Source organism: Sylvia atricapilla, chromosome 2 (genome assembly GCF_009819655.1).
Source record: "Sylvia atricapilla isolate bSylAtr1 chromosome 2, bSylAtr1.pri, whole genome shotgun sequence".
NCBI classification, from domain to species: Eukaryota; Metazoa; Chordata; class Aves; order Passeriformes; family Sylviidae; genus Sylvia; species Sylvia atricapilla.
Genome location: NC_089141.1, coordinates 106,632,235 through 106,659,633, shown reverse-complemented (window position 1 = coordinate 106,659,633; position 27,399 = coordinate 106,632,235). Strand labels below are relative to the sequence as shown.

At 34.5% G+C, this 27,399-nt stretch overlaps 1 protein-coding gene across 1 annotated transcript in view; it reads left to right on the top strand.

Moving 5' to 3' along the window:
* CFAP47 (cilia and flagella associated protein 47) overlaps positions 1–27,399 on the top strand; it is a 261,413-nt gene that overhangs the window by 103,502 nt on the left and 130,512 nt on the right. Inside the window, exons 45-49 of the mRNA XM_066314030.1 lie at positions 2,675–2,855; positions 12,665–12,861; positions 16,297–16,440; positions 17,959–18,132; positions 26,699–26,810. Coding sequence (XP_066170127.1) covers positions 2,675–2,855; positions 12,665–12,861; positions 16,297–16,440; positions 17,959–18,132; positions 26,699–26,810 — 808 coding nt within the window. The remainder of the gene's footprint in view (positions 1–2,674; positions 2,856–12,664; positions 12,862–16,296; positions 16,441–17,958; positions 18,133–26,698; positions 26,811–27,399) is intronic.

Genomic DNA, 27,399 nt, shown 5'->3' with positions numbered 1-27,399 from the left:
TTTTAGAAGTTAATTTCTGGAAGGAAGAAATGGTGCTAAATTAGGTTTTGAAGAACAGCAATGTGCAAGGAAGGAGAGAGGTGCCTCAGAACCTGTAACAGAATCTGCCACCCTTCACACATAGAAAGTGCAGATGGTAGATCTAAGAAAATACCTTGGAAAATATCAAGTTAAATTCTGATGCTTTATATAGCCTCCATTCATTTTTCAAAAAAGTATTCTAAGAAAGTAATTAATCCTGGGAACTGAATGCAAATACAATTTTAGCTGTTAATAAGACTTCCACACTTGGAATATCTTGAACCATCAGGATGATGAAGTCAGAGTGCTTGGAATCTGTCTTTTTGTGACAGAGAGGCCTTGGATCTGCATTGACCACGAGAGTTAAAAAAATATTAAATTCTATTTAATTCTCACTGCCCATAAAAATGTTAAAAATTGGAACAGTTGCAACATTCGTCTGAATTGTGTTGATGTTTTCTCTTGGAAATGTTAGCTTATGAGGCAGCAAAGTTTTGTCTTGTGAATGATTGCAGAATTTTCTTGTTCCACTAGGTCTCTCATTAAAAATATTTTTATTCTTTATTTGCTTACAAAAATGCTTACAAGGAAACATTTTATGTGTTCTTAGATTATGTAATACTAACCAAGAGGGGTTTTTTCCTAACATATATTTAAAAAGGACATAACATGAACAAGGATCTTAAAATAAAAAGTCTTTCAGTGAGTTTTTAAATAATAGGTAATTTCTTCAAGATAATTATAATTCAAATGTGTTCAGTGCTTCAGGAAAGGTCATCTTACAAGTTTTTTGTCCACTAAGATTTAACAAAACTATGTAATCATATTGGAGTTTTATTTCAGTGTTGGAAAATAATCTAGTTATGAAAATAATTTTGTAGGTATACATTTATATTTGATTATTCAGGAGATCAAGTCAAAATTTAAACTGTAAAGTGTCTGTGAAAAAATGGTAAATGTATGTGATTCTTTGGGTTAGGAACCTTCCATTACAAGTTAGAATGAATTTTTTTTTTCCCACTGCAAAGTTTCTATCAGAGAGAAGTGAAACTTGCAATTATTATAGCAATTGAATTATTTGTACCTGTTGATTTTTAAATTCATTTTGTGTGCATTCAACAGAGAGTAATATCAGAGTCAGTCTAGTATGATAGAAATGAGTAGTGAGCTCAGATTTTCAACTCAAATAGCAATTTTCCCTGTTCCTTCTGTAAATTATATTTGCACAAGTTGTACAAATACAGTAATACAAGAACTATCCTAACAATTTGGTTTGATGTGAATTGTTTTAGTCAAATACATCTGGCCAGTTGCTCTTCATAGAAGAAGATTTTTGAATAATTAACTCTTTCTATATTTATTTTGCCAAAAGACCTGTATTAACAGCTAAATCTTAACAGGTCCCCAAAGTCCATATGTACTTTTTTATTTAACACTATATAGTCACTATGGAAGGATAGATTAATGATCAAAACAAAGCAGTGTCAGTGTGGGTCTGCTTTGTAAAACCAGCAAGGTAATGTAAGATTTTTATTAAAACAGAAGGAAAAAGCAAACCAAAAAACCCCCACCAGCAACCCAAAGCAGAGCCCAAGCCTAGTTGATTTAAACAGTAGTTTGACCATCTTACACCTAATGGTGATCTTTAAGAACAATTGTTTTTCCTTTTAACTTGAGTTTTTAATTCCCATAATGGATTCACATTCCTTGGCCTATTGAAATATGTACTGTGATACCTGCAGTCCTGGCAATATTTTAAAGCAAAAGACTTTGAGAAAAAACTAGTGTTCTTTGCAAAACATGAATATTTTTATATATATCTCTGCCCTAGATTTGCTTCAAGGTAATTCACAGCAGTCATTAATTCCAAGCCTGGTCTGTAAAAAAGACATTACTAGGTTTAAAATTTGTGCAGCCCAAAATTACTATTGGGCATTGCAATGATAATGTGTTATTGGATTGAAAATGGCAATTTTGAGCAAGTAGTGTACTTAATCATTGCAGTATTTTTGTAACATTATCCAACAGGAGTCAAATTAAGTTCATTAAGAGGTTCAGATGCCTGTATTGAGCTTGCCTTAATACACTGTTCCAATCCTTTACTAATAAAGTTTCATGCTGTTGACTAGCAATGCTTTTTAGCAAGAGGAGCTAACTTGTCTCTAAAATTGATTTGAAATGCCCTAATTTCTAAAATACATTTTCAGCATTAAAATATCAGTTTGCTAATAGTCATCCCTTGACAAAAAGCAAAATAACCTTTATTTTTCATGCTTCTTATTACTCAGAAACTTTATGTAGTAGAAGAAGCAGCATCTTTCTACCACTGATACAAAACATTTTTCTTTTTATGTTTTTGTTTTCTTTTCTAGCTTTTCTGCATATGCATAAAGGTTAGCAGAATTCTTTTTGGGGTAGGATGTGGTTTTATTGTAAATTTCAAAATGCGTTTTTCTTAAAGAAACGTTTCAGATGCGTGATGCCTAAAAATATCTTACAAGTCAGTTCTTTGTTGGAAGGATCACTCAAAATTGCCATGCAAGTTTCTTAATTGCTAGTTCAGTTTTAGAATTAAGCCTGTACAGTTTTGCATTTCTTAATCTGAAAATGTGATATGATTGTTCAGCTGTATCCATCATTGTTTCACTTGCAGAGAAGTGCCCTTCTGAAACCTCGCAGGCAGCCGTCAGAGCAGAAGTACGTGAATTACACTGTAGAAGCGAACATGAAACAAGTCTTTGAAGTTCCTAAAAAGTTCTCTATTCCAGTGTTAGCTTCAGCCAGAGTTAATTTGGACACTTCATCAGACAAAAGCCCTACATTTCAGAAACGAGGTAATAGTCTTAAAGGTCATGAATTTGACTGGAATCTTTTGCCAAGATAATCTTTATTTATAAGGTTCTCCTGAGTAGATCCAGAAAATGATCTTTCTTTCCTTTCTACTGTTGATCAACTTTGCCCTTCTTGTCACTACTCAAGTTGTAAATATTAGCTCAAACCAGTGTTTTCCACTTGCCATTGGTTCATTGGTTTTCTCAAAGGCACACAAGCACAGACTTGGTCTAAAAGACAAATTTATTTGCTCTGTATGTCTGACATATCCTGACTTTGTATTCCCATTTCTCCAGTTCACTTCTCATCCAGCACTGATCTCTGTGCAAACTGTGCCACTTAGACCACATCTCTTTTCTTGTTTGTCCTCCTCAGTCAGCCAGAGGGAGATTTCAGCTAATGGTGTCCCTCATCAGTAAACAGTTGTGCATTACCTTTCAGAGTAATCTTGCCATCTTTGGTCACTCTGTTGTCTCTAATTTTTCTAGTATCTTAAATTTTATACTTAAATCTTGTTTGTTTTTTAAAAATTCTTTGTTTAAACCTATAAAGCACTCTAGGTTGCATTTCTTAAAAAAAATCGCACAACAGCTTGAGAGAGCTGGATTCTGGAGAAAAGGAGTCTTAGGGGGGAACTTCATGCAAATTTATAGAAACTTGAATTATACATAGCCCATATCTACTTTTGTTTCTTTAGTTCTTTTCTTAATCAGTGGAGTTCTTCTGAATATTTCTGCAGTTCCCTTCTCCAAGTGCCACTGGAATCAGTTGTGCTTTCATGGTGCTTGTTTTGATGCTCTATATATGTCTTGTGTTTTTTGTTTCTATTCTGAAATTAAAAAAAATAAAAAGACTATCTTTATTTTTTTCTGAGAAGTCTTTGTTTCAGATGCTTTAATTGAAATGGAATTTAACTGCTATAAAACATTTTAGGGCATGTTTTAAGGAAGATGGCAAGCAAGAGTTATGGCAGCATTAGAAGCAAGATGGGTGAGGGACTGCAGGACAAGCTGTCAGTAGAAGTTGTAGAATAGATGTAACACTGAAGGCTGGAACGGGTCATGTGTGCAGGATATTTAAATCCTGGTTGAAACTCTTTCATTGTCAGTTAATAACAAAGTGTTTGTGTCATAGTGTAGGAGATTCTTTGGATTACACTGTTGAAGAGCAGAATAACAGCTGGGGGACCAAGAACCAACACACAGATCTGATGTCCTGACAGGTCTCCTAACAAAGGTTCTTAACTGACCAGCTGGCAGATCACTGTTGCTTAGCAACTGCTCAAATTGTTTTAAAAGTTGAAATGGTGAATGAATATGTCTGAAATATTTAGAATATGAGTTGCATTGTATTCACTACAAAAATATGGTGAATAAACTACATTATGGTAAGGAAGTAGTTACTTTACTCTTAGTTCATGCTGCTGCTTTATTCATCAAAGGATATTAAACAAATACTTGAAAGAGGAGAGTAATCAGTGTAGTCAGAAATTAGATCATACCACAGTGTACACAATCTTTTTGATATGTATTTTTTCTTTCTAGCATGGTTTATAGTTATATGAGGAAGTAGAAATGTCAAAATGATGGAGAAAAATAAATGGGGCTTTTGTACTGAATTCAGAGAGGTGGTGAGGTAAAGAATATCCAGAAAGGGAAGATGAGATAACCAGCTGATAGCATGCAAATATGTGTTCAGTAGGAAGACAGTGCCAACTGATTGCACTAATGAGGAAACAGAGGAGGATTTTCCAGGCTCTTAGAAAACCTAATATGGTGATGGAAGTCCCCAGCTGGTGGTCCTGGGCAAACCACTGGTCTCATCTGAAAATTCTGACATCATTTCCTGATGCAGTATTTTAGCCAGGGTGGTAGCCTTCCTCAGGGTGGGAGGAGCTGGTTCTCTGAAGAAATGACAGTGCTTAGATTTATGAAGGAAAACAAAGGTGGAAGCAAGCTGACTAAAATCAATCTTTGGATCAGAATTTCTTAGATTGCAGTTGCAGGAAATGTGCAACCAATATTTTAAGAACTCTGCCAGCAGGGTATTAGGAGGTAAAAAATCAATGCGACACAAAACATTTTCTTGTAAAATAGATTTTGTTAAATGACCTTATTACATTTTTGTTACTATTTACAGATCAAATAGATGAAAAGAGTACAATATGTTTACCTTCCATCAAATGTGATATCTTGATCAAAACCCATACTTCATGCTTGTATAGATCTAAAATAATACATTTCCAAGATTGAAAACCTTTAACAAGTGTTGCTAATTAATTTTTGGAGAGTCATCAGAAAGGGAGTTTATGGAACGAATAGTTAGGAACGAGTAGTTATTGCACGATGTTAACTAGTTTTCACGAATTTGGGAGATTATATAAAGACTGTTGAGTTAAGAATGACGCAGATTTTGTGAAAGAAGTTAGCTGGTAGCTATAAGCTTATAACTATAAGCAGAGTTATAAGCTATGAATTTTACTGCAAGCAAATATCTGATTCTATATTTGGAACAGAGTCTTCATGTTAAATCATTTGGCATGTAAGAAGATGCTGTCACACACCATGGTGGTTTTTCACCTTTGTCTCAAATGGAATCTTTAAGAGCTTTAGTTTCCTGCTATCATCAGAAATAGCCTGGGAAATAATTCAATCCCCATAACCTATATAGCTCAGGAGAAAGGTAATGGACAGTAAAACTGCAATGCTTCACAAACCAAAGAATGGTAGATGGAACATTCACAGAGTCTTGTTAGGCATAATTGAAAAATGTTGCAACATTGAAATACGCTGCCTTTTTCACAGAGGGGTGTTATGAAAGAATGAACAGGATAAAATGTCAGGTGGGATTAGAACAATGGCTCCAAGTTTTGGCAACAGAGAAGTAGCATCCAAAAACAGCTCCATGCTTCACCAAACTAACAAGTTCCTTTTAAAGGTGAAAACACGAGAAACTTTGAATAGAAAGGTTTTATGGCTCGGAATTGTAACTTGAGTTGTAACTTGTAGTGTCACTGACTTTGTAATGCATATATATGCTTATAATTTCTATAATTATTTAAGATTTCCTGCCATGTCGTCTTATTTTACAAAACTGTATCTGTGTAAATGAGCATGCTCTTCCTGCAGGTAAGGACCATGTTTGTTAAGTAAGAGCTATTACATTATCTCTGTTGAATAGCTTTTATAAGCGTTTTTTTGCTGAGTATTTGCTGGTCTTGTCCAGTAGCACAACACCCACTGTGGTTAGGAAAGAAGGCAGTAGCTGTGGATTTTCGAGCAGAACTGTGAAAACCAGTGCAAAAGTCAGTGCTATTTGTCTTTTCAACTGTTAATCAGCTGAAAATCAGCTTCAGCTAAGCAGGACAACTTGTTAGGCAGTTGGGTTTCTTTGAACAACATGGGTTTTATGCTAAATAATGTTACACGTTAAAGATGAAATAACATGGGTAGAAAGAGGAGGAAGGGCTTTGTTTTGCAGTGATGTCTTCCAAAATGTTTGAGAAATCTGCAAAGCAGCAGAGTACCTATCTCACAGTGTGAACTAAAGCTGTCAGCCTTACTTCCCTCTCCCATGTGTTTTTCTGATATCAGCCCCATTGTTCTTTCATCAAAGGATTTGTTGTAAATTTTTGAAAAACAAGAATCCTTGAATGCATAACTGAAAAAAATACAGTGCAGGTATTGAAAAGTGCTGTTACTGTACTATGAAGGAGAAAGTAATACTGGAACAACACATCCAGTTCTTGTTCCACATTTCAGACGGAAGGTTGTAAATGAGGATGTAAAATGTAAATCAGCCAAGTTCTGTAGTAATTTTCAAGGTCTTGAAAGATTGAATACCTTAATGACTCTGAGATCTCTGAGGGAAAGAAGTTCCTTTCAGGTTACCTGTAATTATTTAAAAAGGGAAAATATGTCTGATTGTGCAGACTTTTAAGTTCTCGATGCAGAAAGCACAGCACTTCCTACATAAGACAGAGATTTGTAATGAAACAATTTATGATTCCTGTAAAATTATGTGAATGAGTGGTTTTATAGAATAGGAACAAACTCAAGAGAAAGAAAAATCTTTCTACCACTCAGCCTTTTAATAAAGTGGAAACTTTCCTAAGATACACTTTTACTCCAATTTTCAAGGTAGGGCTTAATATAAGAATTATTTGGTGAAATCCTAATGCTAAGAGACACATCCAATATTATGTGTTTTGGTAATAAATAATGATTTTTGCCAGAATTAGGAAATTCTGGAATTTTCTGGAATAGGCTATGCCTTTATACATTGTAACATGACAGTTATGATTGCTTTGAGTAATGCAAACATAAATGTTCCTGAGACAGAGCACCTCCCTGAGCTGCCTGTGACAGTTCATCAATACCACAGCATCTGAGTTCTTTATAAGAAGGGCTTCCTGCTTATTTGGTTTTCTTTTTTCAGACTGTTTTTATTGTGTTTGCAATCTTCTGCCTTGAAAAGACTTCAGATTACCGCTTGTGCTATTAGCAGGGAACCTGATAGCAATACCCTTGGACTAGATGTTTTTAAAGGAAAGAAAATATATGGAAGTAAAAGATTGATAGCAGTTGCTGTTCTAAACATTGCAGCAGCACCCATCAGTACCAGCGTGTCAATACCTTTTTTTATACCTTTTAATAATAACCAAGTCCCAGCATGAAATGATAAATACAAAATATATATTCCATTAGTAATGATAGATTTGTGCAGTTCTATAAGGTAATGGTAGATTTTAATTTTCAAATGGATATGCTCCTAAGCATGTGTATTCTGATAAGCACTTCCTGGTTTTTTTACTAGCATGTGCATTATTGAACTTTTTTACGGCAAGTATGTGCTGGGAATGCTTTTTGTCATTCTATATGGTTTAGGGTTTTTCCTATGTTTATAAAAATAAACATGAAAAATCTAGGCATGAATATAAACTTAAAACTTTTTTTTTTTGGATGGCTGGGTTGTACTATTTCACATCAAATTTGTTCATAAATAAATAAAGCTCACAATTCATTTTCAATGAAAAAATGTTGTTCCACTTTGCTATCTAATTTAGATTCAGTATCAAAAGCTAGTATTGGAGTTCTGTTGCCTCTTCCTACAGGATTTGACGTTTGCTCCCTGCTGTTACACTCAAAAAGAATATCCAAGAAGAGTTCTCTTGTTTTTCTTTTTTTTTTTTTTTCCCTTTCTACCCTGTGAATGATGAAAAATCTTTTTCTACAGAACTATCAGGAATTGTTAGATATTTTCTACTTTCTCAGTAAGTGTTCACACAGTTAATTTATTCAGATTGTTTTGACTTCTTCATAGCTTCTGGTAAAGCAACAACTGACTTACTTTTTTCTCTTTTTTAAAAATTGAAAACCTTTTCCTCTGAGAAATCTAGATTGAAAAAAGAAAAGAACCACACCACAGAAGTCTCTACCTAGCTCTAATTATATCTTCTCACTATAAGCCTTCATTACTAATTATGCATTAACTTAGTATTTTGCAGTGAGTAATATAGAAGACTTAGTTTTGTTCCTCTTTCCGTGTATTATTTCCTTATGCATTCAGTGCAGTCCTTGTAATCGTTCTGAGCTCTCCTCCTTGTTCATAGGAAATTTTGTTTAGTCTTCCAGTCACAAAGAGTCAGTTTTGAAATTTTTTTTGTAAATTTTGAGTGTGTGTTTTAAAGAGACCTTAGCTCTCACTTTGTTGTGTTTTTAGATCAAGAGTCTTTGAATTATTACTCTATTTTATCGGTATTGTTCCTTATAATTTGGCTAATCCCTTTCAGCAAGGGTTATTCATCAAATGGCCTAAAAAACACCTTCATGTCATGGTTCTTAAAGCTGTATTAAGTAAACTTGGCAGCATTTCCCACTGGTGAAGTGACTACTTGTTTCTAAAGTGCCTGTGAGTATTTTTCATAAATATTAGTGCAATGATTATTAAACAACCAGCCCCTACAACTGCTTTATTTAATGCCACACAGCTCCTCACTGGCTTCTGAATGATACACAAACATGGCTGCTGAGCATTCATATCAAGACATTGAAAAAAAAGTCTCACGTTTTCATTTTTAGATCAATTAGTGAAAACCTGCTTTCAGTCTTTTTTCCTCAGTAGATCTTCCTTTTCTGATTAAGTATATTTAACTTTTTGTTTAGATGTATAATAATGGTATATTGTATTTAAACGGAAAGAGAAACAAATAACCAGTTACTAAGTTTTTTAGAAACTCTTCTACAAATCTGTTTGATTAAGATAAAGTGAAAGGAAATCATAAGTAAACATACACAGTGATAGCAAAAAAATTCAAAACTTTTCATTGCTCATAAGGGTTATAAGAGTTGTTTCTCTTTCAAGACTACTGAGTTGGAGTGATATTTTGTTCAGATGAGCCCATTTGAAGACCTAATATATAAGCAGAAGTCAGAAGAGTCTGGATTCTTAATTATGGTTGCTTATTTAACCTTCTAGGAGTCCATACCTGCAAGTTCAGTCTTGAGGTTAATTTAACCACTTGTTCGTGATACATGCATAGACTCAGAGACTGAATAAGTTCAGTGAGAAATTTAGCTTTGAAATTCTGAATAGATAGAATCACCATTGCTGAATAAAAGCTAACATAATGTGCAATTATTTGATGAACTGCTGAAGGCCCATACTTTCCTATCTTCACAAATTATGATAATAGATTGTGGTGTTGAAGAGTAGCATTTCTATTTTTACTCATTTCATTCTCCCACAGTCTGTGATAAGGCTAAAGAGTGGTTTCTAAGGGCCATTATTATTACCTTACAAAATATGTTTTTTCTTACATTTTAATGTCAAAACTACTGTCATTGCTTTTCTTTGAAAGGTAATATTTGTAGGCTATTGCAGTTAGAGGACTTACTTTGAATTTAGGCAGATCTAAAATGATGAGTTATAAGATTTTTAAGAGCCAGAGGACATGAACTTTGTTAGTTCTGGTTGTATTTTGCAATAAATTAATGGCACAAAATTCCAGGCAGTTTCCAGACATGACCAGTGCCTATGTGCTGTAATTTTGTTTTCCAACAACGTGTGGTAGATTTGCACACTAAACATTTACTTTTTGCAAGTATCCCTGTTTTGACAACTGTCTCACAACAAAACCTAGTATGATCAAGTGAATGTTTCCTGGAGGCATTTGTCAGACATAAATCTAGCAAGTAAAATTGTAAGCTTATTTCATATGGAATGCTTCCCTGTCAAACAATAAAAATCTTGTGTAGGGATGGAAACTACAGCAAACCCCTGTATTGCTCTGCCTGACTTTTCACTGTTGGAGAAATGTTTGCAGCCTCATTCTTTTTGATGGATGCAGACTCTGCTTCCTGCTATGTGGGAATTACATAAATGATACCCATGGCTTACTGTTGACAGTCTTGTCTCAAAAATGGTTAGGTAAGCGAGTTGTGGCCTCATGGATTATGTTCATTAAATCTTTGAATATATCCCTAAATTAATCTTTATTGAATGTCTTGTGAGACTGAGAGGACAAAACATGCGAAGCTGAGACATTTTTAAGTCCAGTTTACTTTTAAGATTAAAAGTAAAAGGTATTTATGAAACAATTTTCAGGGAAAAAAATCAGTCTTCGGCTATAATTTGAAGACAAATGATTTCTGTAGTTATTTGGATTTGGAGGAATCATGTATTGCTGCAGAAGTACTTACTGCATTGAATAAATGTAACAAATTTACTTGCTTTCCTTTTGATTCATTGTAAATGAGCATAATATTTAAGTTACTCAACTAACTTATTCTAAAATGTATTTTCTAAATGCTTAAGAAACAATTTTTTTACTAAAATAATGGCATACTAAATATTATAATTATGGAATGTACTTCTCATGTTTTTTCTTTTTTAAGTTTTTCTATAGAAATAATTTCTGTTTGAAAGTATGCATTTCAAATATGAGTCCAACTCAGGGAAAAATAACCCTAGTTATTAGTAATTAAAATTTCTATTTAGTGCAAGAAAGTAAAACTATTGCAGAAATATATTGGATCTTTCAGTACACATTATTATCTTTATTATCTTTCTTGAAGTACAACTTCAGACATTTACTTTAACTTGAAATTGAAGTATTTAAGATATGTACTTTAAATTTAAAGAAAATAATTTGTTTCAACATCTTAAAATAGTTCCTATGGACAGGGGCTGTACTAATGAATTGAAGAATGGAAAAGAGTTTCATTCCTTGCATAACTGACAAACTCAGGTTACTTCTATGGAAGATAGCCCATGAGGATAATAATAATAATAATAATAATAAAATAGGACATATTGGTAATAATTAAAAAATTACCAGGCCATTAATCTTGTCTTTAAAAGAGAACAAACTGATTATTTCAGAGAGAGTTGAACCTGAGGTGCAATTTATAATCATTCTGATTGTCTAGTAATGTTGAAAGATGAATAATGTCATTCTGTAAGATTTGTCTCTTGAATTTGAGCTTTTATCGTGGAAAAAACATAGTGATTGACATAGTGGTGACATAAGGCCCCAAGAAAACTCCAGTTGGGTGTTCATTTTCAGAGAGGTGGGACCTGAATGCGTGAGAAGCACCACTGGAAAGAAAATGATCAGCATTGCAAATGAAAACTTATTGCACTTTCAAAATTCAGTTTTTGCCATTGAAGATATCAGAATAGTTTGAATCCAGTTGTCATGCATACCATCAGAAAATAAGCCAAATGAAGGAGAAGAGGGAAGATTCCACAAGACTTTGTCTGGTGTTCCCCCTCAGAGAGAATTGCATTGTTTGGAGTTTCATCTGTAAGGTTCTGTTTGTCATTATGTTGTCTCTGAGTTTCATGACCATCTTTCTCCAGCTTTAGGCATTGGTTTCTAACCTTGGAAAACAGTGAAGAGAATCAGTCTTTGTTACATGCAAAACTTCATTTTTTACAGCTGCAGTCTTCATGTGGTTTTTCAGGCTTCTTAGAGACTCTTGGGACTGGGGAACTCTTTATGGCCATCACTGGAGTTCCTCAGGTACCTTCTTTTCTGCTTTGGAATGTGTCTCACGAGGGCTATTGAGAGGCTTAAAATCACTGTGGCAGAATCTCATCTTTTCTGTTAGCTAGAAGAGAGGAGGAAATCTTTGTGGCACACTTTTAGACCTGGGTCTGTGCAAAAATGGACAGCATTTGTACTGCTTCCTACTTGCTCTAGAGATTATGGTGGGGAGTTTTCCCTGTGTGCTTCAGATAAGGAAAATGGGACTTTGCATGGATCTGCTTCACCTTGGACACCCCTGACAATTTTGGAAACTCCAACTTTCAATCCAAAATTTGGCGTAGAAAAAGGTCTAATGAGCTGTCATGAGAACTACTGCATTTAACAGAATTTCAGTAATTGTTGGGGATACTCAGCCAAATACTATCACTGATATCTCTGATGTTAGCTGTTGACAAAAGTGTGGTAGCTTGTATAGTTTTTGAAAATATTTACAGAAATTCATATATATTAAATTCTTCTACTAGATTTAAGAGATATTTTAAAATACCTCTCTCTGTGCACTATTGAAATTAATAGTAAATATTGTTTACATACTTCAATATAGCATTTTTTAGGAAATTAACTTATGTGGTAACACTCCTAAAGCTCTGTTTTTTCTTGGAAACTTCTGCATGTACTGCTGGGGAGACTCTCCTACAGTTTATCAGAAACCTCTTCAGATTCTGCTTGTGAATTCAATGTTCCCTAAAAAGCTTTACAACACCACAATGTGTTTTTTTGTTTGTTTTGTTTTTTTAATTTTTTTTTATATTTTTTTAGGTGGAATCGATACAGTTGAGTTTCCTATAAAATTCACTCCTAAGTACCCTGGTTGCTACCGCTGTCAGATTCTTCTGAGGTCGTCCTGTGATATTCGTGTGTATGAGATTGTATGTGTGGTGAATGCAGACCAGGCTGATGCACAAATCGAATTTCTAACTCCAGCTTACCAGGCAGTGACTCAGGAAATTCCAATTGTAAGTTCACTCTATTACTGTTAACTAAACTAAGATTTGGGATTTTTTTTTTAAATGGATTTCGGATCAATACTGTTAAAATTTACAGTCCTGAAATGCAAAAATGCATGTAAATACTGACTTGAGTATTATTTCTCAAAGGCCATGTTGTAGATAACATAAAACCTGTTGGGAAAAAAAAATTACTTCAAGGTAATTATTAATTTGATAGGCTTAATTTTTTGATGTTTTTCTTCTGAAAATTGTAAGTCAGGTATTTAATAATGTTATCACAATGAAAGTAAAAAAAGTACTTATTTAATCTAGGGAATAAATACACTATTTCTTAAGGAAAAACAGGAGACATGCTGAGAAATAAAAGAGAAGAAATAGATTACATACAATTTAAAAAAGTGGTAAACTCAGATTTTCAAGAACTTAAAACAAACAAACAAAGACAAATTATGGGGAAGGAACTTAAGCTGTGAGAGAAGGAATAAAGATTTTTTAAAAGATAGAACGAGTAAAATATTTCCTGAGATCTGAACTACAGTTTAGTGTATGTACTTTTGGTTGTAGAGCCACTAAGAAATACTAGTGAGCTGATTTAAAGGGAAATTATTCTGAGATTTTGTCCTCAAAAGAGTGGGGGCAGATTCAGACAAGAAGACTGAATATCTGAGGAAAGACCATACTGAATGCTCTATCAAATATGGACAGTAGACAAGAAACTAGTACATAAGAAAGAGAAAAAACCCCCAAAAACTAAAGGAAACCTTGTTACAGTGCTATCTCTTCTTGCACACAAGTTTTAAGATATTAATAATTTATGTGTTAAACATTGTTTTTTTTTAATGTTACATTAGCCTAAAAACAACTGGTACATAACACAGAAACGTAAGAGGATTTTCCCACCTTGTTTAAACAGACATGTTCTAAACAGATTTGCTTTATCCTTCTAATGGATTTATTTTTCACTTCAGAGTGATCATTTTTAGGTGTTAGATACTTTACGTTTCTCTATACACTCCTAGCTGGAGCTTCTCCATCTACCAGAAATTTCCCCATATTTTTATATTTTTATTAGCAGTATTGTATATGTCATTTAAACTTTCTTAAATATTCTGTGGAAAAAGATATGCTCATTGTGGAACTGAAGATGCTGTTATTCAGTCTGCTAAAATTAATTTCTTGAACCAAATATTTAGTGCTCAAAGCACTTTTTACAGGCACAAGCAAACTAACAGTCATAACATGTTTGAGGTGGAACACTTTATAAATGGAGCAAATGAAATGGTCAACTGGTTTGCTTAAAGCCATGCAGTGAATTAGTGACAGAAACAGAATAAGAACCCAGCTGAAGGTGAGATCTGTGATTAGTTTCTTTTGGAGTTTCCATAATTTTTTCAAGCATGAGATGAATGTAACTGTTCCATCTCTGCCTTTGAGACTCTGCAGGTATAGGTCCAATACAATTATTATGTAATTGTAATTGAGTTGAACCACCTACAGTCCTGTGAGGAGATTCTGACTCCCTTAGCATTAATTGTGTTTAAATTAATTCACTTGACAGGCTTTGGATGAGATTTTGCATTAAGCAGAGATCCTGTAGGAGTTTGATGATTAATTAATTAAAGCCATTAATGAACAAGTGTAAGGGAGTAGAATTTACATATATTTTCTTTTAATTTTCTAATGTTTATGGCTGTCCTTAATATCTTCAGAAGACCATTTTAGACAAATTTATGCTGTGTTAGAAGGATTTATTACAAAAGAATTTCACAATGACCATGTTTGTCAACTACATCTCTCCAGATGCTGAGTTTTTGTGTTAGAGATTAAGAAGAAATATTTGTGTTACATATTGATGTAATCATTACTACTGTGGATAAAGAAAACATCTCATAACAATTGTACTAGAAATCACTGAAAATAAAACAACTTAAGCACTCAAATTTTCACAGTCCTCCTCTAGAACTTAGACTAATCCTGACAATGTTTTTCCTCTATCCCAAGTTTTAACATGTTAGATTAGCAGGGAGTGATGACCTGCCAATTTTACACCTGACCAGTTGGTTTTCAAAAAGATAAAGCTTTTTTGGTATTGGTATTGTGGAGATAAAAAAGCATGACAATAAAAATAAACTTTAGTGGTCTTTTTTCCTTTCAATTTATCCTTGGTGTGAGGACATCATACTTTATTCTTTTGTGTTTTCTGCCAGAGATGATGTCATTGTTATTACAGGATTGGAGACATGGTGATGGAAGTTTTTTGTGAAACTGAGGCTCTACACAAACCTCAGCATTCCACGCAGGCATATATGCTCAACTACTGGGAAATTTAACAGCAAACACCGAAGCATTAATCACATATATTAATCAAACCTTAGATATATGGTACTGCAGATGTGGGTAGCTCTGGTTTAGCTCTGATGATCACAGGTTCTTTGTTTCTGAGACTTTCATAGACAGAAACAAAGATTGATGTATCATCTCTATTCCCTGAAATCCATTGTTTATCTCTGATGTTTGTATACAATTTTCCATGGATGAAGACCCTTGTAAGTCAAAAGATTACCTCCTCTTTTCATAGATCAGATGAGATTAATCTTCTCTAGTTGACAAGGCATGAATTAGCTCGTGAGTGACAGTTTATTTTATCTTTCAGATGAGTGTTAATCTCTTTTTTTCCAGACTGGATGTTTGGTCATCTGGTTCTATCAAATAGTAGGAGGCTGAATATCATTATTTAGTTTTACTGTTTTTAGGCAGCCTCTAAGCATGTATTATGAAATCACTTTTTACCATAATCAAGCAGTCTTGTGATATATCTGGATGCAAGATAAACATGTTTCCTTAATAGACTCAGGCTCATATTGCTCAGGATAGGAATTCTTTAAAGTAGTTTAGTCTCTTGAAAGACCAGATTCTGAGAACACAGGACTGTAAATTGTCCTTTGGAGATGGAGTACTCAATGCATAAGACCTGTCCTGTAACACTGTCAGTGGCCAAATGAGGCAATATATTCCAGCACTCCACATCAGCACTTCAGAGGGGTGCACCAAGATTTTCTACAGATGGAATAGGAACAGAATTTTGGCAAGCATTAAACAGCACCATAAAGATACTTGTAAATGTTTATAATGATACTTACAAATTCCATCTTGACCATTAGCTAGATCATGCTCATGTTCTTCTAATGAGTATTCCTGCTGACAGTATTGCTACTGAAAGTAGGGGTTCTGTACCTCTGGCTGCCAGGAATAACAGATTTATTATTAGCTTGTTTCATTTTTAAAGTACACTGCTTTTATTCTTCCCAAAGGCACTCTGAGCCAATACTTGGAGCAAATGAGTACTGTGCTCTGATGTGGTGATAGCTGCAAGTGAAAGCTGAAATGCACATTAAAAAATTTAAATACATAATCTAATTTACGCCTTTGATTTTCTTTCAGAGTAACATATCCAGTGAGGACTGGAGGTTTGAAGCATATTTGGAAGGACAGTGTTTTCATGGCCCTCCAGTAATAAATGTGCCTGTGGGTGAAACCGTTCAGTATCCTCTGACATTCAAGCCAGTTGCTGAGAGTGTAATAATGGTAAGGGAGAAATTAGTTTCAACATTTGAAAAGGATGGTTTCACCAATAAAATTATCACCAGTATCCAAATTATGAAAGTGTTATATTAAAGCATCTGCTTGAGAGAAGAAAAGGATAAGATTTACTACTATCTGAAGTAAAAACACAAATAAACTAACTTTGTAAACCTTAAGATTAGGTATGATAGATTTTCCTACCACATATTCTCATCTCTTCTTTATTTAATTTTCTATTATATTCTTCAATTCTATTATTTTCTATGAAATCCTTCAATCCTACTGTTATTCTGTAAAAATTCTGAACTTTTATCACAAAAATATACATTGTTATTCTGAATTTAAATACTTACATTAATACTTCATTACCTAAATAATTAGATAGTATTTTTCACTGCATGCCTAGATCTCAAATTAATTTGTGTGATGAGTACTTAATTTGCAAGTTAAGCCACCATTTCACAGCTGCTTTTGCCATCAGAGTAATCACTATACCAATGCTAAAATGACAAGCAGAGCAAAGGCTCTAACACCTTTAACAAGAAGCTGTATTTGTGTTTTTGTCTGTGTCCCAGCTGAGAGATTCTGACTGCAAGTTGCTGTTGAAATATGTGAACTGCCAAAGATGAAAAAAATGTTCTTTGAAGCATAAGTAACCGTTCTGCATGTGTTACCAACCAAATATAATGCAGCTTAGGCATCCAATGTTATAAAATTAGTAAAAGCCAAAAGCCCTGAATCCTTTGATGACAAATGGTTATGGGAGAGCATTTTGAATCACAAAATCATCCAGGTTGGAAAAGACCTCCAAGATCATGCAGTCCAGCTGTCAACCCAACACCACCATAATTGCCTCTAAACCATGTCCCAAGTGCCACATGCATATGCCTCTTGAGATGGTGGCACCACCACTTTCTTTGGGAACTTATTCCAATGGCTAACCACACTTTCACTAAAAACTTCTTCTAATGACTAATCTGAACCTCCCCTGGCACAACTTAAGGGCATTTCCTTTCAACCTTTCACTTGAGAAATAGAGAAGAGACCCATCCCCACCTCACTACAAGCTCCTTTCAGGTATTTGTAGATAGCAATGCAGTTCCCTTCAGTCTCCCTTTCTCCAGGCTCAACACTGTGCTCATATGACAGGTGAAGGACAGGTGGAAACACTCCATCAGCAAAGTTAAATATTATATGAGACAAGGAGGCATGAGATATGTGCTTGGGAATGTTTGTTTTTCAAGAAGCCAAGAAGTAGAAAACCTAGAAATATAAAACTTTATGTTGTTAGATTTCATAGTTTAGAAAAAATTTTTAAAAAAGGGTCTTGTTTCTCTGGTTTATTTCTCTGTTTAACAATGGGTTTATTTAAGAACTAGGAAAGTCAATAGGAGTCCTTTCTAGTAAGCACTCTGACTCACCTAGATTTGAGATCAATAAACTAAAGGAGTTGCTTTTGCAGCCAAAGGGGACTTGTACAGTAATGAAACTTCTTTTTTTTTTCTCCTTTCTTTGTCATAGGGAAAGCTTATTCTGAGAAATGTTACAGCTGGAACTCAGAACATCTTTAGTCTTAAGGGAGTAGGGAAGAAACCTCTGCCTCAGGATTGCATTGTGATAGAGTGCCAAGTGGGAAAGATCGCTCATAAAATCTTATGGGTGCACAATTATACCAAGAAGAAGTTAAAATACAAGGTAAATTTTTTGCAATAATGTGACAAATGTTTTTCTGTCCGAGGATGATGATACATTATGTTTTACAGTAGCAGCAATTGCTGTAATTGCAGATACACTAATAAAATTCATGTATCCATGAGAAAATTTTCTATAGTTCATAGCATATGGATATGTTTATAGTAAGGAAATCTGTCAGATAATGTATGCTTTTACTGCATGCTTGATGGAAAAAAAGATTTCTTCATGTTTTAGTCTGGTTTCTGAGAGGACAACACTTCTACAATTGTTCTCTGTTCATTTGCTAATCTTTCCTTTCCAATGATTTGAGACCTGTGGCCAGCTCCATCATTTTTGAAATCAGAGAAGGGGCCTGAGAATTACTGGGTTCCTAAAATCTTCATAAAATATTGAATATTACATGAAAAGGACAAAATATATTATCCTACTAAGAGAAGGACTGTAGCATGAGCTACATGCTATACATGAATTTCTCATGGCCCAGTGACCTGGCTCAGTTACTGCCTATTGCCCAGCTGTTTTTTTCAGAAATGTTGGAGGAAGTTGGGAATGGTTTGTTTGCTGATAAAAGAGAAAATTCAGAGGTAATCACTGGAGTTGTTGAAAGCAGTGAGTCTTTCCCACTGGGAAAGTGGGCAAAGGAGGTTAATACAAATCCTTAAGAAATAGAGTTTGATTGATTTCCTTGCTCAAGAATGTATTTTTACTATTAAATATAATAATTATTTTTCATATTTTCCAATTTCCATATTTTATAACTGTGTTTACACAAACACCTTTTCCTATTTAAAACCACTGTTGTGATACTGAAATAGCATAATTTTTATACTATTTATTTTGTCTGTATGTTTAATTTGAAAGTGATAAAACCTTCTGTAGCATTCCTTACCTTCTGTACCTATGTGTTTAATCTCACATCCTATGAGAGCAGAGGCAGAAGGGCACCAAAGGTGAGATTCTGCTTTTCTTCTCAGATGCAGAGAAGTTCCTGAGCAGGAACATCTTTGATCTTGCTCAAGAAAATCCATATTTGTGATTTTATCATGGCATTTAAATGTAGAGTAGCGAGCATCCAGATATTATGGCCATGCAGTGTTTGCCAGGACAACTCCATCTGCTGAAGCAATGCAGGAGAGTGCCAGCTAAAAATTGTCAGCATATGTAAATGCATATATTTAGTTTTTATTTTGAAGAAGGGTTGAAAATGGGACATGTACATGCTAGAAGATAAAATCTGACTAGTGTGGACTTGCAAACTGAGTGGTTTTGTTCTCTGCCTTGGTGCCAGTAGGTCCAAATGCTGCTTTATTCAATTTGAAAGGTAATGGTAATGAATGGTTTGACAATATGATATAAAGAGAGATCATGTACATACCAGCAGCATTGTTCTATTAAGTGATGGTAATTCATGCCAATGTGAAATCCTCCCTTGGATGCCTTTTTGCTAATCTCCAGCTATCCAGGTGTCCACTTTTACACGTCAGTCTGCATTTGGTAAACTTCATATATCACAGAAAGGTCCAGGTTCATATTCCTATTTTTTGGCTCATTATCATCCCCCAAAACAAAGTGAAAAATGAATTTTTTGGGCATCACCAGCTTTGACATTTTTATTTCCAACAGTCTTAGTTTTTTAGATGTGAATGCATTTGCATATCTAATATATTTGTACTTTTATCTCTGGAAGAAGTGAATGTTTTTGGCAACAGAACTATTTTTCTGCTTTTCTTTTTTGTGTGAACTCAATTTTTTATTTTTTTTTTTTTTTTTGTGCCATGAGTGAAAGGTACAGAAATAACAAACTTCAAAATGAATACATTAAAATTATTCATTGTATGTGTTTTTCAGAAATACTGCATTAAATGAATTTATGACAGTTGTAACTATTCCAGAGTGAGCTCTGTCTGACGGAACTTTGACCTCCTTGAGGGTGTTCTCTGGGCCCAGAATTCTGGTTTTGGTTGGTTTTGTGCTGGGGGGCAGTTGGGGCTTTTTTCATCTCTGTGAAATGCTGCTTGGTGGTCCAATTGTGTGTGATCTTTTTGCTCTGGGACCTTTGGGAGAGAAATAGTAAGGTCAGCTTTTTCATGCATGTATGCATGTAATAAATTTATCAGGGTGAATAATGCGTTTTCTCTATGCAAGGCTTTTACCCAGAAGCAGTTGCAGTACAGTTCTTGGAGCAAGGTGGGCTGGAATAGCTGGAAAAGGCATGGTTACAAAGCCTGCTGGAGCCTGGAAGCTGTCCCCTCCACAAAGCAAATATTAATCACTTCCAGCACTCTCCAGCAGATGTCATGTGGTGTCTTGTGCTGTTGGGGTGAGCAAAGACCATTTGCTTGCTTTTGTTTCCAAAACTGTCTGCCTGTAAATTAGGATTTAACCATTAAATCCAGAACATGATCACAGGTATCTGTAGTTATTAGGGGAATGCAGAAAACCTCCTCTAAGAGGAAATCATGACCCACAGCCTTGTTGGAAATGCCAAATAAACTTTATTTACTTAGATGTATATAGCACAAAAGCTAACAGGAAAAATAAATAATTCTAATTTTGTTGCTGTTGTTAATTCCATGCTGCCTGATTACTGTAATATTTGAGTAGTCTGTGAATGAAGCAGAGCACTGCTTTTGTCTTTGTTGGTGTTTCCCTTGGGGGAAGTTGCTGGCAGCCCAACAACTCCTCCTCCTTCTTAATCCAGCATATTTGACAGTTTTCTGTATTGTGCTGTAGCTAAATTGGTGATTTGATAGAAGAAATGTTGTCAGTCTTGGCAGATAAAACAAAGATAATCTAAAAAGTAACAGTTTTGGATGTGTTTTTGATGCGATCTTTTGTAATTTTGTTGCCTAATGAATATCTTCATTATTGAATTGGTTGGTTGATGTGCCCCATACACCTTGCATTGCTGGAGTATAGGCACCATATGAAGTAATTTCTCATAGATTAACTGGGACACACGTGATATTAAAAAAAAAAAAAAAAAAAAAAAAAAAGCACACAAGAATTTAATTTACTGAGGTAATAAAGTTCAACCTGTATTAAGAATGGTATGAGATGTGCCAGTAGCTGACAAACATAATAATTTAGAGGCATGTCCATAAACAATTTACTGCACGATATGAATACTTTGCAATAAGTAATTGAGCTGAACTAATACTTGGGTAATTTTGCCTTGGAGGTGTAAATTTAGTTTCACTATTCCATTTTAATAACTGAATATATTAAACTATAAACTTAAGAAAAAAACCTCATTTTATTAAAAATACAATTAGGTTATATATATATATATATATATATGCTACTCTGTTTCTCATATTTGCTGTATTTTTCTAATAGCCTAAGCCAAAATGAGGGTACTACTGCAAAAGTGACTATTTAAAATGAAATTTAAGCTCTGGAAGGAGGAAGAGGGAAATAATCTTTGCCTTTACTGCATAAAGACAGCCCTCTTCCAGCTGAATAATGTTTTTTTTTTTACTTTTCAATCATATACAAAGGGTTTATGTCTGGAGCAGTAATAGTTTTTGTGTTTGTGTTTGATTGTCTGTGCAACCATTAGTGTGGATCTACAGCTGGGGAGGGAAGAAGTGCCTTGGCAATTTGGTGGAGGTCATGTGCAAGACTCCATCAGTCTACCTTTAAAACTTCTAAGCAAAACCCTTTCAGTGCTCACAAAGCTTTCCATGATTAAAAAGACAATTTCCATAAATTCCCTTGAAAAATGTGAGTGGTTTTATGAATTCTTTTCTACTGATTGATGTGTAAACCTTAGGGAACTGCTGTCACTGTGCTCTTTGGGGTTGGTTCTAGGGGATCTTTCAACAAGTAGTCTTCCTGGTGATTAACTTCTGGATATGAAAAAGAAAAAATCACAACAGAATTCATAAAGAATTTTTGCATATATAACATCAGCCAGAGAGCATGTCCTTCTCTGATGATGAATTAATAGAAGGTGAGTGCAGTGTAAATGGATTTTAGTGTCTGTAAAATTACATTCAATTCCTCCTACAAGAGAAAGAAGTGTAAAGCAGTTCTATGAAAATCCAATCTCTCAGTCTCATGACAAAACTTTTAATGCAATTTTCTTGTTTACTTATATAAACCTTTGTCTACTGAATAGAAATAATTGTCTGATGTGTTGATGGCTCCTTCTAATGATACCTTTGATAGAAACTTTAGCTATAAAGGTGCCTAATTCTTTCAAGGCATGGTTGTGCAATAAAAATATAAAACTGTGCAACTGTTTTTCTCATTGCTGTTCAAAATAGATGTCATTAAAGTAAACTCTCCAGAGGAATCTCAAGATTCAGTTAAATTACTTTTCAGGCATTAGGTTATACAAACTGTTAGTATTTTATAAAATTGTAGAATAAATACATAATGAAAAAATATGAAATCCCCTGTTTTCCAGTGTGTTTACCTCTATTCCCTACGTATCCATTTTGAGTTTTTACAATGTCACCAAGACAATGTCATGAAGGTTGGGTATTTGTAACAAATGCCTCAAAGTAATAAAATAAATACCATAAACCTTTACTGAGGGGCTTACCTGTTCAGTCTAACTCTTGTTTGGCAATGAATCTTGAGGTTTTCTGAGAATAAATTCTGTGCGAGTGCAGTAACCAGTTTGCTCAAGGTCAGGTTTATATTCTTTAACAACAAGTGGATCTGTGTATTCCATAATCCTTCAATTTTTATCTGTCCTTTCAATTTCAATTCCTTTGGCTTCCACTGTATCTACCACAACTTCTGTTACAGGGGCTCTTTCCACTAAAGAAAGGGAAATCCTCATAGCAATAATGAATGGTTCAAAGGCCTACAGAATTTATGAATAACTGTAGTTGTTTGGTGTTTTTTTGATGACCAGTGAAATTTCTGGATCAGTTAAGGGCATAGGAAGGTCTTAGGTCATATTTGTTTTTTGAAATGTGTTAGGGGTCTTCTCAGGTGGCCTGGTTTAGGAACAAATCTGGATTATGTAGCATCCTTCATTATGAAGAAGTCCAGATTGCTGCTGAGCAGGAAGGAATTATTTGGGGAATATCCTCAGTGCCATGCAGAGATGTTTTACTTCAGTGTGGTAACATGCTGGTGGCAAAATTAGAGTGATTGTAAGAATTAAATGGGTTCCTAGTGACGCTGGAATTTGGAAAGTTTGCACTGAAAGGTGGATGAGGGACAGTAATGGGGGATATTTTGGAAAAATTGCCATTCTTGAAAGTTTTGTGAAGAATCTGAATGTCAGATAGATCAGTGAGTCCCACAGATTGGGTTCTGGCCTAGGGTCAAAGAGCATCAATTTTTTGCTAAGTAGAGCCTGTCAAAATTGTTAAACATACCTGAGAGACAATCTTGAAATGGAAACCTTGAACATATTAATGTCTAACTTCATTGTACTAAGAGACAATGGAGTTTAGGTATATTTGATTATATCCATTCACCACTTTGCCTTGAAGTTTTTGGACTTATTCTTATTTGGTTATTCAGCTCTGGAAAAAGTTACTGTAATTTTGAAGTTTGGTTTTCCATTTCTGTTCATGTTAAATAGCCATATTACAGTTCTGCAGAATGAGTTTTCAAACCAGTGACTGAAAAGTTAGTTTTAAATTGCACTGTTTTATACATATACTCCATTTGTGCTTCCTGGCTATGCATAAATAATGACTTGATGTATAAGACAATGGAGAATACTGTAATTTAAAAAAGAAATCCTTGAGTATGGATTGATTTGAGCAAATGTGCAGGGTCACAATGATAGCTTTAATAATAATTTACATTCTGGCTCCATTGTGTTATTCTGCAGTTTCTGGTTTCCTGAGTGATAGTGAAATGATGTCACATATTTTAAGAAACTGCAATTATTTGTGCCTGATAAATTTTGTGTGTTCCTTGGTGTGTACCTGCAGCTCTGTCTGTTTCTCTCAGTATAATACTGTGTGTAAGTACATATCTCTTCAACCCCACCCTTGGTGTGGGTTCTGGTTAATCTGCCTGTAATTGTTCATCATTTTGTCTTTGCACATCAGGGCAGAAGCTGACAAACTGCCTCTGCCACTAACTGGAAGAAGTAATTCTATATCTTGACTCATTCTGAATAGCTTGTAAATCAGTGTTATTTTTGTTTTTGTTGATAAAAGACCCCAATTTATGCCCTTGTTTTCTTCCTTCAAATGTATTTGCCTAACAATAGTTATCCATAGAAGATTTTGTTAGGCATATTACAGCACCTTCGGGAACACAGTGTTGTAGATTATTATACGATGTAAGGTTATTCAGTGCTACATCTGTGACTAAAATTGTGTACTGCTCTTACATATAATCCTCATAAAAATGCATTCTAATAACAAATAGCTCTCTGTCTGATATTCAGAAAAAAGTAAACTTAAAACTTACAGTGTATAAATTCTTTTGTTACTTCACAAAAAGCTTTCTTCTAAACTTATGAAATCTTTGCAACTACTTATTGGTATAAAAATCTGCAATTTCTGGACTTTCCCCTCTGTGTACTTTTAAATTTGCCAGCTTTTTCACTTTCTGATAATTCCTGGATGTCTTGTTATTTTGTGATAGACCTGCAGTTAAGCAGAGACATGTTATACAACATTATGCCATATTAGAATCCCAAATGTCTGTGAACAAATGAAAATTATTCTAGGTAGGAATTCTGATGCTAGGATAAATTGCCTGTGTGCATGGGCAAGCGTGGGCATGTACTTTAAGTATCCATTTGTCATCTGAGGTTGATCATTTAATTAGTCTCAGTAAGAGAGCTGATAAATCATGTGGCCATCGAAGCAAGACAAAGTTCTATTTACGGAGCACATGAGAGGTACGTGATGAGTGATGTCTGTCACAACCATAAACCTCCTCAGGAGGCTGGAGGTAGGAGACTGTACTGCTGTGACCACTGCTTGGAGATTGGCTAAGGTGTGAGTAACTTAAATAACAGGGACAAATTGGGTTGGTATATGAATGGGGGTGATTCCTTAATGGTGGGAATTTGTGTTATTGCTCTGGAATAGCGAGCAGCATGAGGAGTATGAGTTTAATGACTGCAGTTGGAAAGGTGACAGCAGACTGAGGTTGACATCAGTTATGTGCAAATTTTAATGAGCATCTGATCCAAAAAGGTTGAATCTGATGCAGAACAGGGAAAGGAGAATTCCTTCATGTCTCTTGATACAGGATCTGGATCAAACACTGAAACAGTGGCCATATGTGTACTGACATCATGTAATTGCTTGTATTCAACCTTTTCCTATTTGGTTATACAGTCACTTCCTTAAGATTGAAAACTTCATTTTAAAATAATTTTGCTTCTGTTAGTTCATTACTCTGAGAAAGTGTTCCAAATTTCTCTTGAATGACTGAAAATCAATCTTACAGTCATTGTTTACTCATCAACAATCCATAGGCATTTCATGTTTATAGTCAACCATGCCAGTAGTGTTCCTTTTATATCTTCTGATAGAAACTTGTCTGGAACATCCAGTCTTTAATATAAATTGTATTACCCTACCCTTCTGCTTTTTACCCAATTTAAATTAATCACATTAATCCTACTTTTGCTTCTGTCTCCATGTTACTTTTTCCTTAAATAGAAATTTCATTTTAACTAATCTTATTTCTATCCCTAGTAATTTGCTGTCACTTCTATTATCCTAGCTGTATTTTTAGGTACTTATCTTTTACTTTTTGTGTACATTTGTTGTAAACTGAAATGGAATAGTCCATAAATGTAGGAGTGTGGCTAATTTATTGTTTGTATTTTAATAAATGGATCTTCCCCATCTTCAGTGTGTAACAGCCCTACCTTTCCTATGCTTCGCTCTTTCTTGACAACTTAAAGATTCATTTTTTCAATTTTTTTCTTCCAAGTGCCAGTTCAATGAGACTTTTCATCTGTCTCTCTTTAGCCTTTTTTTTCCTCTTCCCAAAGTAGTCTCTTCCTATTTTTTCTGGTTGCTGGACTTTCAATATTCAGATTGAAACGCAGATTTGTTGGGTAAGAGAAAGACCTGTTGCTTTACAGGTATTTTTTCCTCTGTTACTTGGAATAGAAATTCTGAATTTAGAAGAACAAGCACCTGAAAAAGGAATTACAGTAACATAAATACCACAGAGAAGGAGTGCATTGTAGGCAATGACTGTATCAGAAGAAAAGATGATTTAAGAATTGGCTTCTTTTCTGCAGAAAATATTAAGAATATATATTTATTAAAAAAGTGAATGTGCATCTAATGATGTTAGTATTGCAAAAGAAGTCTTTGTAGAATGCAGGTATCCACTTGGATGCTTGACAGGCCAGCTCTGCCTGGGGACGTCTCAGTCCTGAAAGCCTCTTCCACAGAAGCCTTTTCCGGGCTTTTTGGGCTTGATATGATCTGCATGTACCAGCATTTCTCTTATAGTTTGTATTCTTTCATTTGCATAAAATTTAGAACTTACTGATACCATATTTTCTACTCTTCAAAGCAGGTAGACTGGGTAATGTCCTGATGGTGTTCTTGCAACAGTTCCTTGCTTTAGCTGAGTTTTCCTCTTTGTGATTTGTCTTCCCCAGGTGTATTCCAATCTCTCAATGCTGAGTGGTGCCCCTGATGTGACTGTCAACCCAGAGGACACTGCTGCTTACACTTTGAGTATATCTCCCTGTAGACGAGGAGTCTTTCAAGGTACTATTTAGAACTCAAATATATAAAATATCCCTAAAATTAGCAGGTTAATCTGTTTACACTTAATGCTTGCATTTGTTCTGCATAACCTTTCTTCTGGAAGTAAAGTTGTCATTACTGGTGATTCAGGTTTTTAAGCTGGCTCATATTTTTATTTGTAAAGGTATTTACTGCTAAATATATGGTCAGGTTTTTCAAAAATGCCAGCATATGAACAACTTTATGCATTTAATTGGTCTCATGAAAATTGACTAAATAGGAAGTAATGATTTTTGGATTATCACCAAGTTTGTGGATCTAAATTTAATTTTCCAAAACCTGTTGAGTCCCTTTGATTATGTTAGCACTATTAGAATCAAAGGTGTAAATACAGAGACCAGAATTTGATTTTTTCCCTTAATTAATATTCAGTTTGTTGACCACAAGGCAAGAGTACGTAAATAGAATGCAGTGAACTGGGTTCTTTCTTTGACATATGTGGAGACTAGGGAGATCTCAAAGTAATTATACATAATTTGCATCCATCCATATTTAAAATGATATTCTTATGATACAACAGCAAGACTCTTGATTGTTTTAACCAATGTCA